This window comes from Pelodiscus sinensis, chromosome 20 (assembly GCF_052426305.1).
Source record: "Pelodiscus sinensis isolate ZL-2025 chromosome 20, ASM5242630v1, whole genome shotgun sequence".
NCBI classification, from domain to species: domain Eukaryota; kingdom Metazoa; phylum Chordata; order Testudines; family Trionychidae; genus Pelodiscus; species Pelodiscus sinensis.
Window position 1 is genome coordinate 4,295,987 of NC_143071.1, and position 21,400 is coordinate 4,317,386.

The 21,400-nt window shown below is 49.2% G+C and overlaps 1 protein-coding gene across 5 annotated transcripts in view; it reads left to right on the forward strand.

Annotated features, from left to right (window-relative positions):
• The window catches only part of SLC39A11 (solute carrier family 39 member 11), a 322,339-nt gene that overhangs the window by 25,322 nt on the left and 275,617 nt on the right, over nucleotides 1-21,400 (forward strand). For 4 of the 5 annotated variants that reach the window (XM_075904010.2, XM_075904012.2, XM_075904009.2 and 1 more), the window contains one exon: nucleotides 7,438-7,596. In XM_075904010.2, the coding sequence (XP_075760125.1) occupies nucleotides 7,438-7,596 (159 nt within the window). Of the gene's footprint in view, nucleotides 1-6,322; nucleotides 6,459-7,437; nucleotides 7,597-21,400 lie in introns of those variants that run through there. The other variant, XM_075904014.2, reaches the window with a different exon arrangement.

Here is a 21,400-nt window from a genome sequence, read left to right on the forward strand (position 1 = left end):
TCCTGTTCAGCCTTGACCTGCTTCGTTAAGTGACCAGAGAAGCAATAAAGAAAGAGATTCATTTGCAAGCTCTCTTGAGTGGCTTCCTGCCCAGAAAAAACAGGACTGGGGAAATAGACTATTAAAGAAAACTAAGGATAGAGTGTTGTGCTATTTCTTAATCCCCCATTAAAAGTTGTTGCTTCAGGGTGCTGTTACTGTGATGTTGTTTTGACTGTTAACTGTGTTTCTGCTAAGCCCTTGTTTTTCCCTTTGATTGCTGATTGTGGATCTGTAATTTGCATTGCCTGCCAGCCCAGGGCTGGTCTGTTTTGGTTCTTGTTAGGTACCAATCCCCTTCCACAGCACATGCTTGTGCATTAAAAAGCCAAGAGCTGCTGGCTGTGATTGAGCAGCCCTACAATAACAAACCAATGTGGCCAACTCCATTGTTCACAATCCGCTCTGACAGAAGCACTGGCCTGCTGGTAAAGCAATTTGTTCCTTTGGCCAGGATAGGAGACATCCCAGCAAAGCAGGAGCAACTATCTGAGCTCTAATCTGGGCTTAGGGGGCTCTGTCAGATGCCAGGAAGCCCAAGGGTTAAATCCGTGGGGAAATAACATGCTGGAGCATCGTAGGACGATTGCACCACGGTACCCAGCTGACATGGATGTGCACACCTTTTCCGCACGCACGCACCAGTAAGGGGGAGAATTCCGTTCTGCAGTGCTAAAGGTCATTTGCAGCGTTCTCGCTAATTCCACGTGTGGAATAAGTTTTGTTATGTGCACCAAGGTACTTGCAGTTGTGCACCACCAGTAGAAACATATGCTGCTGGCTGTAGGTGCTCTGCTAATCATGGAGTCATAGACTACTAGGACTGGAAGGGACCTTGAAAGGTCATTAAGTCCAGTCTCCTGCACTCTCAGCAGGATCAGTCGCCATCTAGACCATTCCTGGCAGGCGTCTGTCTAACCTTCTCTTTAGAATCTCCATCGTTTGGAGATTTTTCAGCCTCCCCAGGCAATTTATTCCAGTGCTTAACCACCCTGACAGGTAGAAAGATTTTTCTAATGTCTAATCTAAACCTCCCATGCTGCTATTTAAGCCCATTGCTTCTTGTCCTATCTTCAGAGGTTAAGGAGAATAGTTTTTCTCCCTCCTCCTTGTGACACCCTTTTAGGTACTTGAAAGCTGCTGTCATGTCCCCTCTGTCTTCTCTTTTCTAAAATAAACAAACCTGGTTCTTTGTCTTCCCTCATCGATCATGTTTTCTAGACCTTTAATCATTTTTGTTGCTAGAGTTGCCAGATGGTTTCAACAAAAATACCAAACACACTTGACATTACATCACAATCTACATTGCATCTTATTTAGAAAATACCTGACATTTCTGTTCTCATTTCTATTTTCTCAATTTGTTTCCCGAACAGAAAGCTCAAATATTGGACTGTCCGTTTCAAAACTGGACACCTGGCAACCCTATTTGTTGCTCTTCTCTGGACCTTTTCCAGTTCCTCCACATCTTTCCTGAAATGTGGTGCCCAGAACTGGACACAAGACTCCAGTTGAAGCCTATTTAGTGCAGAGTAGAGAGAAGAATTACTTCTCGTTTCTTGCTCACAACACTCCTATTAATGCATCCCAGAATCATGTTTGATTTTTTTTGCAGCAGCATCACACTATTGACTCATATGTAGCTTGTGGTCCACTATGACCCTTAGATCCCTTTCTGCAGTGCACCTTACACCAGGGCTACTCAATCTGTTTGTTTGTGGCCTGCAGTGTGGTTTGGGTTTATGTGGGCCTCAATGTGCGGCCTGCGAGTGAAATCCTTTGAACATGGCCTCCACTGGAAACAAGCTCCACAAGGACGAGTCAATGTAATGGTCTTCTGTTGATATGTGTTTCAGTAGTTCAATTCCTGGACTGTCATTGCTCATGAGAAGTGCTGTCATATGGGTGGAAATTGGGTAAATATTGCATTTTATTAATATAAGCAGAAGCCACTTAAATGGGGCCTGTGTGTTGTGTAGTCTTGCCTTAATCTTTGAATTCATGCCCATCAGTGTGAAAAGCTATTTGCATATATTTGCATATATATTTGCATGTATATGCAACCACACTTAAGTTGTGGCCCCCGGCAGGTGGTATTAGTATCAATGTGGCCCCCAGGGCTTCTAAAGTTGAGTAGCCTTAGACAGTCACTTCCCATTCTGTATGCATGAAATTGATTGTTCCTTTGTAAAGGGAGTACTTTGCATTTGTCCTTATTGAAATTCACCCCGTTTACCTCAGGCCAATTGTCCAGATCATTTTGCATTGTAATCCTATTCTCCAAAGCCCTTGCAACCTCTCCCAGCTTGGTATGAGCCACTAACTTTATAAGCTTCCTCTCTATGCCGTTATCTAAGTTGTTGATGTTGAGCAGAGCTAGTACCAAAACTGATCCTTGAGGAACCCTATGGGTGCGTCTAGACTGGCAAGAGTTTGCGCAAAAGCAGCTGCTTTTGCGCAAAAACTTGCCGCCTGTCTACACTGGCTGCTTGAATTTGCGCAAGAGCACTGACGTTCTACTGTAAGAAATCAGTGCTTCTTGCACAGATACTTTGATGCTTCCGCTCAGGGATAAGCCCTCTTGTGCAAGAATACTTGCGCAAGAGGGCCAGTGTAGACAGGCACCTTAATTTCTTGAGCAAGAAAGCCCGATGGCTAAAATGGCCACCGGAGCCCTCTTGCGCAAAAGCGCGTCTATACTGGGCATGGATGCTTTTGCATGAAAGACGTCTTTTGCGCAAATGCATCCGTGCCAGTCTAGACGCTCTTTTGCGCAAATACTTTTAACGGACAAACTTTTCCGTTAAAAGTATTTGCGCTAAATCATGCCAGAGTAGACGCACTCTATTTGTTATTCCCTTTCAGCATGCCTGTGGAGCCATTGATAACTACTCTGACACTGGTTATTCACCCACCTTATAGTAGCCCCATCTGGGTTATATTTCCCTAGTTTGTTCATAAGAAGGTCATGAGAGACCATGTCAAATGCTTTACTAAATTGTAGGTATATTGCATCTACTGCTTCCCTCTTAACCGCCGGGCTTGCTATCCTATTACAGAAAGCTATCAGGTTGGTTTGACACGATTTGTTCTTTACACATCCATCTTAGCTGTTACTTATTACTTTATTATCTGCCATATGTTTGCAAATGGATTCCTTAATTATTTGCTCTGTCATCTTTTCTGGCACAGATGTTAAGCTGACTGGTCCACAGTTTGCTGAGTTGTTCTTATTTCCCTTTTTATAGATGGGCACTGGATTTGCCCTTTTCCAGTATTCTGGAATGTCTCCCGTCTTCCATGACTTTTCAGAGATGAAACTAATGGCTCAGATACTTCCTCAGTCAGCACCTTCAGTATTCTAGGATGCATTTCATCAAGACCTGGTGGCCTTGAGGACATCTAACTTATCTATTCTTATTTTAACTTCTGACCCTACCTCCTTTTGTCCAGCATTCACTATGCAAGGCAGCCAATCGCCACCCACCTTCTTGTTGAAAACCGAAATAAAGAAGTCGTTAAGCACCACTGCCATTTTCATATCTTCTGTTACGGTTTTTCCCTCTCCAGTGAGTAACGGGCGTGCTCACTCCTGGGCAGCACCTGAATCTCTCCTTGGTGGCCAGCCCAGTTCACAGCTTACAGGGAACACTGGTCACTTTCTCCCGAAACACAGAGGAGATGCTGACCTTGACTTTTTGAGCTAAGTCATCTTGATGTATGAAGTGGGGCATGATGAAAATTGTTTTGAGCTCTGACCTCCTATTGCATTTTGTTCAGTGGATGGAGGGAAGAAAGGTAGAAGCTAGTTCTGTTTGTCTGTCTGTCCATCCATCCATCCCTCCTTCCCTCGTTTTCATATACCCTCAGTCTCTCGCTTTTGAAGTGAAGGCATGGAATAGGGAGGGGGTCCAAGTTAGAGGTAAAGAGTTCTGATTCTCAGTAATGGTCCACCCCATAGCCTTGCCTTTTTTGGCCTTGTGTTGCCAGTTTTTCAATGCTGTGATAATTTCTGATCCTCTTGGTTCATGTCACTAGTCTTTTGTGTCAGAGGAAGGCTTCTAGACTGGTCCATATGTCGCTTGAGTCTAGGGGAACTTTCAGTCCTTGTAGGAGGATAGTCTGAGTCCACTGCTTTTGGAGAACACACAGTACATGATCGAAAGGGCTGCAAATGGCTGGTGATTTTTTTTTTTGACCCCTCGTTTTTGAAGTGTGACACTTGGGACATCTAAAGAGAACTGTTTCCCAAAGGGGGGGGGGTGCTTGTTGTTTTGGGAAAGTCAGTCACCTTTTAAAGATATTTCAGCACCCAAAATCAGCAGTGACTCTTGTAAAGGCAGGCGTGAGCATCCCAAATGGCATCTCATGGTCTTCCGAAGAGATCATCTCATTTGCGGTGTTCTTGCCCGTTCGAGCTGGGATTTCATCTTTTGCTCTTGGTCCTAGCAGAGGTGCTGAAACAATTTTTGGGTTGCGGGTGGTGAGAGCCATTCAACCAAACTATAAATGTTGTATATGATGGAAACTGCTTGAAGCCAGGAGGTGAGGCAGCTCCCCTCTCCTGTCCCCCGCTCTGACCCCTGCATCCTTGGTAAGCACCTCTGGGTTCCAGAGTATTTTTAACAAAGCTTTGATAAAAGATTTGATTTTACCAATGGCCCTCTGAAAGATGAATGGCAGTGTCCTCTGTGCCTTGAGGAAGGATGACCCAGTGGTTAGGGCACCGGCCTGGGATTTGAGAAGCCAGGGTGCTGTTCTTTGCTCTGCCACAGACCTCCTGTCTGACCTTGGTCGAGTCACTTATTAGTCTCTCTGCCTCAATTCCTCACCTGCAAACTCAGAATAATAGCACTGCCTTGCCTCTGAAGGGGGTTGTGTATATTGAAGGCTGAGCCAATTGGTTGCCATGGTGATAATAGGGCCTTAGTAACCATGAGGGGGACATGGGAGATGGGGTTTTTGTTAAGTATGAAGGCTCTGGGACATTGTACGCTCTGAGGGCTTGAACCCGAGAGAGTCAGCGTCGTAGGCAGCCCAATATTCCTTCTCCCCTGGCCAGGCTGGAGTTGGGTTGGCTGTCCTCAGCACGGCGGAAAAGGGGAGAGCTTTAAAGAGCAACCGACTCGTCCGGCGCTGAACGGTCCCTATCCGGGCTAGATGAAGCTCTGTTGGGAACAGGCCACGCTGAGGTCCTTTGCCAAGGGCAAGGCCTGTTTGTGGCGTCTCGGCACCTTCGTGAGGTAAACTTCTTTCTTGCCACCCCCCCAAAAAAAAGGTTGGCAGGTGAAATGTTCCGTTGAGTGACTCCCTCCTTCCCCGTTTCCTTCAGAGGAAGGAGCCCCCCCCTTCCGAGCTCTGTGTCAGTCGTTCGGTACGTTGTAGGAAATTGCCGGTGCCGTTGAAACCACAGCAAGCAGCCTGCGATCTGGTCTCACCTCAGCCCTGTGGTGTGGTGACAATGCAGTGTGCTGCTGCTTAGCAACCCACCGGTGTGGCTGTGGAAAGGGGTGTGCGTGTGTGTGCGTGTGTGTGTGTGTGTTTACAGAGATAGCTAATGCAATGGAAAATCCTGCTGAAGACAGGGCCTGGAGGACTGCTTTTAACTTGGTACCCAGTGGCCAGGTCAACCCTCTGGACAGTCGCCTGGAGTTTGCTTTGGCTAGTTCCACCGAGGGGAGAATTACAGTGTCTTCTCTCCAGAGCTTGGGAGACATCTCCGGGTCAAGAACTGGGGTGTTCCCCCCCGCACGCGCACACATACAGTGGTCCTTCTGTGACAGATTTCTTTGGCTAGAAGGAGGCTCCTGATGCTAAAGAAGTGGTTAGGGAACTTGCCTAAGACTTGGGAGACCTGCATTCAATTCCTCATGTGCCGCAGTCTGTCCTTGAGACCTGGGGTGAGTCACGTGGCTGCTCTGTGCCTCAGTTTCCCCAGCATCAAAAGGGAACTCGTCTCTACCTGCCAGGAGTGTTGTGAGAATCAACTCATGCAACCTTGAGGTGCTCAAAGAGCGTGTTATGGGCAGCCATAGAAATATCCAGGAAAGAATGGGCAGGGGAAGGTTTGGATGACCGGTTAAAATGGGTGCGTGGCACAGCCTTGTTTTTAGTCTGGCTCTGGGAAGCCCAGTCTTTGCTAGGGAAGACTGGTGCATGCTTGCCGCCTCACTTGCATGGAGTGATTGGGCTAGCCAATAAAACAATCCTCTCTTGGGCTTTGCTTGTTCTCAGGCTAGCAAGAGACCCCTGCGACTCCCCCAGCAAAAAGGCCCTGGGCTGCCAGAGACATCGCTCTGTTAAAATACACGGCCTCTTTTCCTGCCGCTCTCCTCGCACTCCTCTTCCTCTGCCGCTGCTGCTGGGCTTCAGAACAGCCAGTGGATTTATGGACTTGATTCCATCTTGGCTCCGGAGCAGTGAGCATCTTTTAATTAACTTCCCTGAATTAATGTTGTTTGTGTCCAAGGCATTCTAATGCCGTGCCTGAGCGTACGAGGGCCAAACAGCGCTCTTAATTCAGTGGCGGGCAACCTGCGGCCAGCAGGCCGCTTGCGGCCCATCGGGGTTCTACGGTGGCCTGCAAGATGCTTCATTTACCATGGACCATGTGTGGGGTTGCCAGATTCTGCGGGTTTCTACCCATATAGATTTTTCCCTACTGGCATTACTAAAGTGATACATACGGAAAGCCGGGGCACCTGAAGTGAGGGGCGTGTTGACTGCATACAACAGTGACTGTGAGAGCCGCGTGCTCCCTTGGTGCCCATAACAAAACTTGTTCTGCACGTGAATGGAAAAAATTAGACTCTATTGGTCAGCACCGTAGACTATTAAAATGAAGAATGGGCAAACGGGGTGCATTGAGGGTCACCGTGTGTCTCTACAATGTTCATTTAATGTCTGGTGTGTTGTGAATCTACTGAACAATCTGAAGTGAGCACGGTGAATCCAATGAAGGGCGTTTGCTCTTTTCCTCCTGATAGAGGAGGGTGGTTACGTAACCAGGAGGAAAGGGTTTTTTTGGGCAATTCAGGGGTTAGTTGGGGAGTGTGGGTTGCTAAGGCGGACTGTGGTAGTTGGAGGAGGTTGGGATTACACAGGCGGATTTGTGGTTGAGAGGCAGTGCTGACACCACTGGGACTATGACGAAACTCTTGGTGTGGTAGCACAGGAAGCGTGGTCCAATGGCAGGGTCCCCAACTGGGCATCAGGAGACTGGCTTCTCTGGCTAGCTCTGCCACTGATCTGGTGTGAAAATTTAAGCTGGTTTTCCCCCACAACCTTTGGCCTGAATCTTTATTGTGTGTATATACAGCCCCCAGCATTTGAGGGCCCTGTTCTCGAGTGGGAGCAGTCCCATAACAAGTCTTAATTTGTCGTGTTCTCTGTCCTTAGGTCATGCTAGCTGCTTCTTACTGGTCCCTCCTGGCTCCTGCTATTGAATTGGCTGAAGGTTCTGGGAATTTTGGAGCCTTTGCTTTCTTTCCAGTAGCTCTCGGCTTCACCCTGGGAGCAGCGTTTGTCTACTTCGCCGACCTCCTCCTCCCACTGCTGGTAAGTAACGGTCTGACAGTCGGTTTTCTGCTGGCAGTGGTCTCGGGCTAGTCTCCCATCCACTGTGTGTGTGTTGGGGGCTGTGGGCTGCCGGAGGCCTGTTTCTAGGGATGCGCACGTTACTGCGTGCGCAAGGCGCTTAAAAGTTGCAGCTGAACACCTCATTTGCTCATGCTCCCTCCTGCCGTACCCTAGGCAGGAAGAAGAGATCTGCCGTCCTACATCATGTGTTGTCTTAGCGCAGGGGTGGCCAACCCATTAAATGACGAGAGCCGAAAGAGCAGCGGAAAAAATTCAAAGAGCCTCACCGGAATCTTTTTTTGAGCAACAAAAAAAAAGGGGGGGGGGGGAAGCGCTCGCCACCAACCCCCCAGAGGAGTTGAGCAAAAAGGACACTGCCCCTTTAAAAGACAAGGCTTTTTGGCTGCTGCCGTTTTGAATCGCCACTCCGGACGGCTCCCCTGCCTCGGTGAGCACAGGGGGGCCGTTTCTAGGGGTGCGGGGCGGCTTTGCGAGCGTCACTTTAAGGGGGGATGAGCCCTATGTGGCTCGCGAGTTGTGGGTTGGCCACCCCGGCTTAGTGGATTGACGCTGCAGCAATTGATCCGTCGGCTCCAAGATCTGCCAGTCGATCCCGATTGACTGGTTGGTGACCACTGCTGTCGATCCCGATTGACTGGTTGGTGACCACTGCTGTCGATCCCGATTGACTGGTTGGTGACCACTGCTGCTGTAGACTGTTATCAGGTCCCCTCCGCTTCCTCCCCCCCTCTCTCCCCTCCCCCAAGGACTGAAAATGGCCCGTTTTTTTTCCCCATTTCTTCCCAGTTGGGATTTTCTAAACTTTTTACCATTTTTGTTTCTTTCCTCCCGACTCTTGTCAGTTTGTCCATCTGTGCCGAGAACTGGAGCAGCAGTCCTGCCGAGGCCTCACCAGGGCCCAGTAAAGTCGGAGAGTCGCCTCTCATGTCTTACGTACGCTGCTCTTGGATGGCCTGCCCTTGTGTATTCCCAGCCCCCTCCACCCATCACCTGACTGCACTGGCTTGGAGTTTCCCTCAGCCTGCTCCCCACAATATTTGGGGATCCCCAGGTGGGGGTTTGCTATGACAGCTGTGCTCAGTTTATCGCAGTGTCGCCAATCCCAACTGTTCAAAAATCCAGACTCAACCCTTAAAAATCACGAGGTTCTTATTTTCTCCCCCGCCCCCTTGCCTTCTCTTTTCTGATCCTTTAGGGCAGTGTTTCTCAACCAGTGGTACGAGTACCCTCAGGGGTACCCGAGAGAAGTCTGGGGGGTATGTCGAGAAAACGGAATTTTTGTTTGTTTTACAGCACTTTATAATTTTTGTACTTTACACCCAAACATTTCATCGCCCGCCCGGCTGCGATTAAATTATGTAAACAATTGTGTTGCAAGTGTAGAAAAAAATGTACATCTGAAAACTGTAGGTACTGGGGGTACTTATTTTTTTTTTAAAGGGGATACGTACAATTTTTTTTTTGAGAAAAGGGGTACTTTATTAAAATAAAGGTTGAGAAACACTGCTTTAGGGTGCACTTGAGACATGGTTCCCAGTTTTCTCTGCGGCCACGAAGCTAGGAACTTATTTATTCAAAACAAAACATCCAATGTTGTCATGTCATAACATGACTCCAAGAGCTGGGGCTTTGAAACGCTGAGTGCTGGGAGTCGCGAGAGATGGAAATGCTGCCATTATTACAGCTTCTCTCAGCGGCTGCAGGGGCGGAAGCTTCCCTGCAGTAACGCAAAAGGGCTGGGTGTTAAAAACACTGGTAACCTTGACTTTGCTAGCTGTCTCAAAGAGCTCTTAAAAAGATACGTGCCGGTTGTGTCTTGCTAGTGCTGGCAATAAAGCATCATGTGTGTTGATGTTACTCCGTGTTTTGACTAATGAAGTTAGATGGATTTTTTTTCTTAATGCTCCCATCAGTTTCCATTCTGGCAGAAGCCAGATAAAAGTCAGTTTCTATCCAAGATGTAATGAAACTGCATTTCCTGGGGATTCTCTAAGCTGGTGTCTGGGCTGACCGTGGCTTTAGGCCACAGACATGAAAAGTACCGTCTCTTTCATTTGTTTGTTTCTATAACCCGCAGCAGTTTTCTAAACTGTTTAGGTGAGACCTTAGTGGCAGTCCTGAAATTTAATTTGCAACATTGCCAATGCCAGTGCCAGTCACGACTCAGTCTCCCCAAACCCATGAGATGAATTTTAAAAAAATCACTGTGTGTGTGTGTGTGTGTGTGTGTGTGTGTGTCTGCAGGTGAAGGAACATGTAGGCTCATGTTCGCACAACTTGCTTTGCAACTACAAGGGCAAAGAAGTGTAAATGGCAGGGGAGGTGGTTGTGTGATCACATGACTCCAGGAGCAGTGGCTTTAGGAATATCACAAAATATAAACAACAATTCTTAGACAATTGCAAGACTTGGCAACTCTGGTATCTAATGAATGCTTCCCGTGTCCTTATCAGATTTTTCCCCCTTCTCATGTTGGCCTGTCTGACTGTCTGTCATAAGAATGGCCAGACTGGGTCAGACGAATGGTCTGTCAAGCCCAGTATCCTGTCTGCTGACAGTTGCCAACCAGATGCCCCAGAGGGAAGGAACACAAAAGGTAACCCTCATGTGATCCCTCCCCTGTCACCCACCTCCAGAGAAACAGAGGCTAGGGACACCATTCCTACCCATCCTGGCTAATAGCCATTGATGGACTCAACCTCCATGAATCTATCTAGCTCTTTTTTTGAACCCTGTTAGTCCTAGCCTTCACCACATCCTCTGGCAAGGAGTTCCACAGGTTGACTGTGAGTAAATTGTCACAACCGCAAATGCCAATAAACCTTGCAGAGCTTGTCTAGGGAATGAGATAATGGGTTTGTTGGAATCCCCATTCATCTCCAAATTCGGGGATGATGAGCGGTCTGGACCAAAGCTATCAATTCACCCACCCCTCTATCTAAAAAAATATCTCTAATACAAGAGTCTGTAGTAGTAAGGATGAGTTCTAGGATGTACTGTGAATAGGGAGAAAGGGTGGCCTTGTGGATAAGGTAGCGTACAGGACTCAGGAAAGCTAAGCACAATTTGTCACTCTGCCACTGACTCGCTGTATGACAGTGGGCAAATCGCTTAATTTTCCTGTGCCTTGATTTCACCGTCAGTAAATTAGTGCCTCTGAAGTGTTGGATCGATACATACAACTAAAGGCTCCACGAGCCCCCCTACGTTAACGTGTGAGTTCTTTAAACTTCCATTGGCAGCTTAGTTCCGCTCTGCATTTGTAAGAGGAAAGTTACCAGATTGTCATGTATTTCAGTGAAAGCAGCATTGTCCTGCGGTGCCAATAACATTGGGTTGGGCATGTCCTGGTATCGGGGATGTGAAAAGCAAACCAGCAGAGAGCCCAGCTCTGTCACGCAACCCAATGAATGTAATCAGCTCGCTTTTGTGGCTCTTGCGGGGCGGAGGTTATCACCCTTAAACACCCGTGCTTCACTTAGACCCAAGTTTCAAAACAAAAGACTCCTGCCTGTATTGGTGTGTGCAATAATTGCCTGTCATTATAAGGCACTGAAGGGACCTTTTAATGTGTTTGATCAGCTGCCCGGGGTTCATGTTCCCCAGCAGAGAAAGTAAACAGCTCCACCGTGCAACCCAATTCTTCCCCGTGTCGAACGCTTTTCTCTGCCTCTTGGCACAGTTTCAGATAGGGATGTTAGATAGCGTTTCATTAAATAGTCGTGTAACTGCATGGTGTTTTAGTGGTTGCACGACTATGCACTAGTCCTAGGGGGCAGCAGCTAGTGCGCTCCCGACCTCCCCCCCCCACTCCTGGGGAGTCCCCTGCTACTCTGTGCTGCTGCCTCTCTATCAGAGGCAGAAGTGCGGGGTGGCAGGTGGGAGCCAGGTTAAAAACCAGCTTCCTTTGCAGACCGGCTCCTGCCTGCTGCCCTGCGCTGCTGCTTCTAATACAGTGGCAGCAGCACAGGGTGGCAACAGCCCCTGTCCATGGGGATCTTGGACCGCTCCCCCCCACGGGCAGGAGCTGCTACTGTGGAGCAGCCTCTGTCTGCAGCAGGCCCGGGCTGCCGCGGACAGAGGCTGCTTCACAGTAGCCTCCCCTGCCCCATGCTGCTGCCCCCATGCTGCTGCCTCTGTTAGGAGGCAGCAAGGGCGGGGACAGCTGGGTTGACGTAGCTGGCATGCGTGGGAGACCACTTAAAAGCCGGCTACCCGTGCTTATGGGCTCCCGTCTGCCCCCCTCATCTTCCATGCTTCTGCCTCTCTATCAGACGCAGCAGCGTGGGGATGGAGGGAGCAGCAGGTCTGGTGCTCGTGGGGAGCTGGCTTTTAAGCTTGCTCCGCATGGGCACCGGCTTCTGCTTGTCCCCGCTTGCTGCCTCTGATACAGAGGCTGCGGGAGGGGGAAGGGGAGAATGCATGTAGTCGACAAGATCAACCGATAAGCCCCGGCTTATCAGCTACTCATGGAGTCGGCCACATGTATTAACAGGTGTGTGCAAACATGATTCTGGGATGCGTTAACAGGTGTGTTATGAGCAAGACACGAGAAGTCATTCTTCCGCTGTACTCTGTGCTGGGTAGGCCTCAGTTGGAGTATTGTGTCCAGTTCTGGGCACCGCATTTCAAGAAAGATGTGGAGAAATTGGAGAGGGTCCAGAGAAGAGCAACAAGAATGATTAAAGGTTTAGAGAAAATGAGCTGTGAGGGAAGACTGAAAGAATTGGGTTTGTTTAGTTTAGAAAAGAGAAGATTGAGGGGGGACATGATAGCAGTTTTCAGGTATCTAAAAGGGTGTTATGAGGAGGAGGGAGAAAGCTTGTTCATCTTGGCCTCTGAGGATAGAACAAGAAGCAATGGGCTTAAACTGCAGCAAGGGAGGTTTAGATTGGACATTAGGGAAAACTTTCTGCCTGTCAGGGTGGTCAAACACTGGAATAAATTGCCTAGGGAGGTTGTGGAATCTCCATCTCTGGAGATATTTAAGAGTAGGTTAGAGAAATGTCTATCAGGGATGGTCTAGATGGTACTGGGTCCTGCCATGAGGGCAGGGGACTGGACTCGATGACCTCTCGAGGTCCCTTCCAGTCCTAGTAATCTATGTTGATATCCCTAGTTTAAGAGGCTCCCATTTCTCGGGAAGTTTTGATTTGAATCCAGTTAAAATAGCAGCCAGGACTGAACTGAGTTTTGGCTTGTAGTCGATGTCTCAACGCCGTTTGCATTTCTACTTAGAGGGGTGGACAGGTCCTTCCCTTGGAGGTCTACCAGGTTGTATGGGTTAGTATAATGGCTTAATGAGTAGTAATCCTCCAAGGGCTTGATGGCACTTGTTCCCAATACCTAGTGCATGCTTTTCAGGGATCAGGAAAGGATGTCGATTCTCTCCCCTCCTCTTCCTTCCATTCTGCTAAATTGGGGAAGAGAACCTCCCCCCATCCCCACAAAGCATAGGACAGTGTGCTCTGTTGTTGTTTCTTATTTATATTGTTGTAGCACCTCCTAGTCCCAGTCATGGACCAAGGCTCTTCGTGTTGCTCTGCTGGTGCTAGGAGCTGTACAAACCCAGAACAAAACACCAGTCCGTGCCCCAAAGCGCCTGCAGTCAAAGCAAGGCCCTCGTTCTCCTCATCGTAAAATAGAAATGCCAGATGCAGGGAGTTACCGGAACCGTTCAGGTAAAAAGAAGGAATAAGCACCCTTGCTGATCTGATTGTGTGTGGAGTCAAAGGTCTCCCTGCATGTCTGTCTTTTCAGGAGCAGGGCTTTCGATTGCTTTGTGGGGAATACAGCTAGCACAGAGGCATGGTGGCAGCGAGAGGATGGCATGAGGGGACCGCGGGGAGTGACTCACTTTAACAATGTGTATAACTGTATTATTCCAATCAAAGATTTCTCCTCTACTTTTTTGATGGGCCAGTGACATCCCTGAAGTAGTGCCCTTGGATTTTAATGGCCTGACATGGGAGTAAATTTGACTCAGGGTTTTCCCCATCTTTTGGATTAAAATCTCCCCGCAGGGCTTTCATGCTCAAGCACCTGTCGGGCTGAAGTTACTCTAATTTACTCCGGGCTCCTCAAATCCTTGGGGGAGTTGGTTGTGTTAACACAAAAAAGGGTGCCATAACAACTCTAACTCAGGAACCAATCCATGCAACAAACCTCAGTGCCAAATCTGCCCACATATATACACCAGCAACACCATCACAGGACCTAACCAGATCAGCCATACTGTCACTGGTTCATTCTCCTGCACATCTACTAACGTAATATATGCCATCATGTGCCAACAATGCCCCTCTGCTATATACATCGGCCAAACTGGACAGTCCCTACGTAAAAGAATAAATGGAAACACATCAGATATTAGGAATGGCAATATACAAAAACCAGTAGGGGAACATTTCAATCTCCCTGGACACACAATTGCAGATCTAAAGGTAGCCATCCTGCAGCAAAAAAACTTCAGGACCAGACTTCAAAGAGCTACAGTTCATCTTCAAGTTTGACAAGATCAACTCAGGATTAAACAAAGACTGTGAATGGCTCGCTAACTACAAAAGCAGCTTCTGCTCTCTTGGAATTTACCCCTCCAGATCAGCTACTAAAAGTGGGCCTCATCCTCTCTGATTGGATCCACCTCGTCATCTCTAGCCTGATTCTGGCCTGCATATTTATACCTGCCTCTGGAAATTTCCACTCCATGCATCTGACGAAATGGGTCTTTGCCCACGAAAGCTTATGCTCCAACACTTCAGTTAGTCTATAAGGTGCGACAGGACTCCTCGCTGCTTTTACAAAAAAGGGTGCCACTTTGTTCTTTGGTTTCCTTTCTCTAAGGGAGAAGGGAGCGGGAGGGGAACACAAAGGCATGTCAACACAAACCGTCATTAGGAAAGAAGATAAGGAATTCATGGTTGGGGTTTTTTTCAAAGTGAATTCTTTATGTAAAGAATACTTTGATGTCCTTGAGGCTTCTCCCTAGCTGCTTTGGGGTGTAGCGACAGATAGTAAAAATGTATGACTCCTTGATGATGCGTGTGATCTTTACTGCCAGTAGAGGGAAGGGCAGTGGGAACTTGTCTCCCTCCTCTACCTTTTTTTGTAATTTTCAGGCAGCTCACAGAGGACTGATGGGATACTAATTGTACGTAAGAAAGCGTGTGTGTTCCGCAGTGGAGCCCTGTGGGACAGGCTGGCTAATGGTCCTGAACCGTTTGTCTCATGCATTAGATTTTTAACGTGGAAGACTTAAATCATTTGTTCTTTCATTAACTGTGTTCCCTGCGGGGAAAACTGGTCTGGGTGTGTGGTTCCTATTGACAATATTTAGGGTAGTGAAGCCCTGGGATGGGTTCCCTAGGGAAGTAGTGGAGTCTCCATCCCTAGAGGTGTTTAAGTCTCAGCTTGACAAAGCCCTGGCCGGGTTGATATAGTTGGGATTGGTCCTGCCTAGAGCAGGGGGCTGGATTTGATGGCCTTCTGAGGTCTCTTTCAGCTCTATGGTTCTATGATTCTATATGTATTAACACACCTAGAGGCGAACTGGACAATGTGGTGATGTTGGGAGGAGCGCCAAAGAATGAACAAAATGTGTTCAATCAAAACAAGGAGTTACTGTTCCCCCGTTGCATACAGGAACCTCGATATTTCAAAATAACCCTTGGATGGTGTGATGTTGTGTCCCCTTTATTGTATGGAAAGACATTTTTGAATATGAACATGCATAACTTGAATATGCTTTATGCAAAATAGGGCATGTTAATCTTTCGTTGAAGAGCTTGTAAATGAATGTGTGTGTTCGATTTGTGGGCATGTATCATTCCTGTATTTGAAGTTAGAAATACAAAGTATAAACCTGTTTAGGTGTCTAGATGTGCTAATGAAAGCCATGGGTCATGCTCACGGAACTTAATGGTGCCGTACTCAAGACAGTGATCTGTGAATAGCCTTGTTTTTTCTGAAAGCCCAGACTCTGCTTGGTCCTGTTAAGACATGTGGCCAGGTCACCTGATTCTAGAACCAGTTTTGAATGTGCAACTTTTCCATGGGGGTGAAAAGGGTTGAAGCTGAAGACAAAAGATTCCCATCTTGGGCAAAATCTATTTACAGTCAAGGAACCAGACAATGGAGGAGTTAGAAGATGCCAGACATGAAGACCGCCAGCCCCCTGCTTACCACCAAAGTGACTGCTGGAAACAGCTAAGATTGAACAGAGGGAAAAATCTGGCCCAAGCTAGGAGGTTGCCTAGTTTTTGAGAGAATGATTAAAACTACTGCTAGGGTAAGAAATTGAATGTAAATAGTTTCTTAGCATGTTAAGCTTAGCTAGTGTGTTTTGTTTTATTTAGCTTGGTAACTTACTTTGGCCTGTTATCACTTGCAATCACTTGAATCCTACTTTTTATTGCTGTTAACGTATGAAGGCGTAGAAACTCATATTTGGGTAGAACCATAGTAAGTTTGGGTCTCAGCTGAACTTGTTTCTTATTGGTATTTCTGAAAGGGAAAAGGCTTGGATGAGTTTCTCCTTCTCTGCCACTAATTTCCATGCCCCGTGCTTTTGTAAATACAGGTTGAACCTCTCTAGTCCAGCAACACCCGTGGTCTGGCATGATTTTAGTTAGCTGGGTGTCCACTTACTATGGACGTGGTCAAGTTTTCCACCGTCCCATAAAGTTTGTTTACAGCCACTAGTCTTTGGGTATGTCCAGGGGCGGCCCATGAGCCTAGGCAGACTAGGTGGTCACCTAGGGTGCCGCCGGCCTGGGGTGCCCTATGATGACATCACGGGATGCTCGAGCGCCCAATGATTTTGTCATGGCCATTGACAGCTGTGCGGGTGGGATCGCCGATCATGCCTTCTGCTTGGGGCGCCAGCTGCCGCAGCCGGCCTCGGACCGCTCCTGGTTATGTCTGCATGGTGAGCTAGAGGTGTGGTTCCCAGCTGACATAGACGTGCTCGTGCAAGCTCTCCTCGTGCTCGTGCAAGTATAAATAGTAGGACAGTGGAGGCACAGCTAAGTTGTGCTAAGTCCAAACCTGCCTGAACTCCGTGGGTATGTAATTGCTACCTGTGCTACTTACTGTAGCTACGCTCATCAAGCTAGCATGAGTGTGTCTGCGTGAGCTTGTAATTACACCCCTCACTCCTGGTGTGGTGTTGTTAAAAAGAAGAAATTAGGCAGTCCTTTCCCCAGGTCCGTTCCGATTCTCCATTAAATGGAGAAGGTGTGTCAATAGGTGGGTTGATTATTGGGAATAGAAAGGAGACCAGTAAAGGTGAGCCTTCTACCTCACTTCAAGGACTCTAAGGCACACCATCCAGGCAGGGGCTCTTGCCATAATGCGCTTGCATTATTGTTTTAGCAAAGGCTGCCAGGACTTGACGGAGAGTGCAGCGTGTGTTCACATCCTCCCTGCTAGCGGGATATCCATCTAGCTCAGAGCATCTGTCTCGTTTTTCAGAACGCCGGTGCTTTGCATAGCAATCGGAGGAAAACCCTTCTCTTTCCCTTCCCCTGCTCCCCTTAAAGAGCATCGGTTGGGTTGCCGACAAAAAATCGCTGCGTGGGGGAAACTGAAGCGTTTGTCTGAAATGCTGGTCAGCCCTTGCATCTGCAAAGGGGCAGGAGGAAATAGAAAATGTTAATGTTTGAATACCTGCCAGGTTGTTCCTTTCCTGGGTTTGAAGGAGGCGTGTACGGAGACAGTGCTGTTGAGTGGATAGGGAACTCAAGAAACCTGGGTTCTGTTCTCATCTCTGCTAGCTGACCGGGTAACTCGCCTTTCTCTGCTGCCTCCTCTTCTCTACGCTTTGTCCTGTCTGGGTAGACAGTCGGCCATTTGGGGCAGGGCTGTCTTTCTGGCTTTGTGCTCTCCCAGCGCTCCATGTAAACCACCTCCAAAAGGGGGGGAGCTAACAGCGCTGGCAGTGCGGCTGTCAATGTGGTAGCCTGGTTCACACCTGCACTTTGCAGGGTGTGTGTGTTTATGTGTGTGTATGTTTGTACGTACGTACGTACATACTTACTTATACCCCTGAGCCAGAAAGTTACAGCGCATCTAGGCTGTGTCTACACTGGCACCTTTTTCCGGAAATGTTTAAAACGGAACAGTTTTCCATTATAAGTATTTCTGGAAAAAGAGCGTCTACATTGGCAGGATGCTTTTCCGGAAAAGCCCTTTTTCCGGAAAAGCGTCCGTGGCCAATCTAGACGCACTTTTCCGGAAAAAAGCCCCGATCGTCATTTTCACGATCGGGGCTTTTTTGCGGAAAAGAGTACTGGGCTGTCTACACTGGCCCTTTTCCGGAACTGTTTTCCGGAAAACGGACTTTTGCCCGAGCGGGAGCAGCATAGTTTTTCCAGAAAAGCAGCTGGTTTCTTACAGTAAATCGTCACTGCTTTTCTGGAAATTCAAGGGGCCAGTGTAGACAGCTCGCAGTTTATTCCAGAAAAGCGGCTGCTTTTCTGGAATAAGTCGCCCAGTGTAGACACAGCCATTCAGTATAGACATAGCATGAGTGTGATTTTAAGCAGTGCTTTGCCGTGCTAGTCCCTAACTGGGCCTTCTAGGCACTGTTGCAAAACCAATATCTGTGTTAACCTTCCCTTTAGTCACTCTCTCTTTTTTTTGCCTTTTTACGTTAATGGACAGGACGCCTCCTCAGCCATGCAGCTGACACAAATGGTTTCGGATTCAAGGAGGTGGGTGTAACCTCTGACCAAGTAGCAAAAGTGCAAACTGTTCAGGCCTAGGGGGATAGGGCGCTTGCCTGGGGTGGTCACTCCCAGAACTCCTGTGCCAGCCCTAGCTGCAGCAGGACCTCATGGCTGCAGCGGGACTTACGTTAAAACGATTAACCAGTTAAGTGCTATCGTGTAACTGGTTAACCATTTTGACGTCCCTAGAGGGGAACATTCATGGACTTTTATTTTTTAGCAGTGTGTGGTGCCTGCTGCCAGAGCCTTTTGCTGCAATACGTAGCTACGCTGTAGTGCCTGTACTACACCCACTGGCGTAAGGGTGGACGAAGGCTAAATTTGGATGAAGCCAGCATTACCCATCTGGTTTCAAGTAGGGATGTTAATGGCTAACTGGTGGGGCTGGAGCAGCTCAAACGGCATAGCTTATTTCGAGCTACGGGCACAGTGCAGATGCACCCCAGGAAAGCAGCGGTAATTCTCATGTGGCACCAGATGATCTGTGTCCAGCTGAAGCCATTGGGACTGTGACGTTTGGATGCTCTGCTCAGACTTGAGGCAACGGCTCGGTTGTGACTTCTCCATGGCTTAGAGGGGTGTCAGTGTGTTAGCACCAGGGTGTAACGGTCTGGTCCGTGACTCGCTACAATAGCGCCTCCTGCTGGTCACTTCAGGAATTAGCTCGTTTCAGCCCCAGAGCGCCCTCTGCTGGCGGTGTCTCGCCTGCTATTGTCCCTTCTCCCCTACGTGTCGGGACCCTCGTCCCTCCCAGACCACTGATCCGCGGCAGCACCCCCACACTCTGGGGTCCTCCTTTCTTTCAGGGGAACCCCCTAGACCCGCCTTGCCTCAGCGACCCACTGCCAGTCCTCATCTAGCCCTGGCAGTCTGAAATGGCCACTTCTCATTGGCGAGAGACGTATTAGGACTGCCTTTTCCTGCCCTCGTTGCTCCTTTGTGGCCCTACTGTCTCTCTAGGCCACTGTTGCTGGGCCTCATCCGGGGGTTTATTCAGGCTTGAGATCCTTTGGTTCATCCTAATTTCCCCCAGCACTGCTCTGCCCTATGCTAGCAAGCATCCAGGTCTTCCTCTCTGCAAGAGTGAGCTCCTCCTGGTCAGCCATCTTTTTATATAGCCTTGCCGGGCTCGGATTGGCTGCCTCAAGTCCTCTTCTGATTGGCTTCTGTCCACAGCCCTCTCCCAGGGCTGTTTTAACCCTTTTCGCTGTAGTGTAGGGCAAACGTCCCATCATATAGGGTTAGAACATGGGAGCTCCTGTATTTGGACTGCTGGGCAGCCTGGCGCCTGGTTTACATCTCTTTCTCATGATCCATTAAGCTAACAAAGTGGTACGATGACTAATGTATGGGGGGCAGTTGGAGATTTAGCGAGAGAGTGATACAATGTCTCATGGAAGAGCAAAGGAGTGTTCCCCCCCGGAGACAAATTGCTTAGTGGTTGCTTGTGCCCACGGAGAACCAGAGCTCTTTATAGTAGACCCCCCATGTGGCTTTGATGGGCTAATTATTCCATGGTGCTGGAAAGATTCCATTGGGCCGAGTCCTCCCATTAATTGATAATGGGGAGAGAGGTTTTTCTTATGCAATTTTGTAATGCCTTTGAAGCACGCCCCTTGAAAGTTCTCTTTAATGTGTTGTGCTTAGCTCCTTCCCGGCTGCACCAGTAATTGACTGCACGTCCTCGCTGCAGGCGGCCGGCACGTTTTCTTTGTTCCAGACGTTAACCAAGAGAGACGCTCACGCGTGCCTGTGTGCGCTGCGATTGACGTTCTTCCGGACGGGACTGGAACACTCGCCAGCGTGGCTTGGGCCACCTGGTTCTGATGCTCACCCAGGCCTAGTACCGCACGTTGACTGGCCCTCCAGTAGTGCACAACCCGCAGCTCCTTTCTGCTCCCCTTCCCCACTGGCCTCTTGTGCACTGGGGCACCAGAGCACCACACTGCCTGCTCCTCCCCTTCCTTCCCGGTGCTTTCGCCGTGAATCCGCCGATTCACGCTCCGTCCCTGCTCCCTCCCAGAGCTCAGACAGCAGATTCCTGGTGTCCCGAAAGTGCCCTGGTGCACGAGAGGCGCATGGGGGAGGGGAGCAGCCGGGGGGTGCACGGGCCACAGGTAGAACCCCAGCGGGCCACGTGCGAGTTGCAGGTTGCCCCCCCCCCCCCGATCTAGCAGGCTGGCTGGCGTGTGCCGCACACGGTTATCTGACGGAACAGACAGAGAGTTCTAGTGGGCATCTCCGTGGCTGGTTCCAGGTGGAACAAATCTCCCTCTTTTTCAGAACAGCCTAGGCAGGAGAGGGAGCGCTGCTCTGACCTAGAGGATGCATTAAGCCGTCTGGCACCAGTAGAAGCGGAGGGGGGCAGGCGCTCTGGCTCGGGGATTTAATCCTTTCTTTGAAATCTGGGGGCGGGGAGGTGGCGCGGGATGAATGTCTGGGATTACTGGGCTTGTAGGTTTCAAAGGCAGTTTGTAAGAAAAGGTCCTTCCTGTAAGGAGCGAATACTGAATCAGGTGGCAGCGGATCACAGCGGAAGGAAAATGGAAGCCCAGAAGGGGAAGCAGTCGTGGCTGTCCTAGCCCAGAATAACCAGTAATTCGGGGACGCCTCATGGTCAGGCATGTGGCCGACAGGGAGGGAACGCTCACCCATCCCAGCAGTGAGAGCGGGGACCTTGGAGTTTTCTCCAGCTGTATCCTGGGATACGTGATCCCCTGGGCTAGAGTCATGGGTGGTGGGTGAAGGTAAGGGCTCCAGCCCTGCCCCCAGCCCCACCCCTTTTGCCCAGGCCCTGCCCCCATGGGAGCCAAGCCACCCCCCCCCCCCGACCATGGGTAGGTGAGGTGGTAAGCGGCCCCAGCTCCCCCACCCAGCACCACAGAAAGGCAGCCCCCGTCCTTGTGGGAGCCGAGCTATCCCACCCCCACCACAGGTAGGTGGGGTGGCAAGTGGCCCCAGTCCCCCCTCCCCTTGGCACCACAGGGAGGGCGGAGCATGGGGAGGGCGGGCGCAGCAATGCTCCGCCCCCAGTA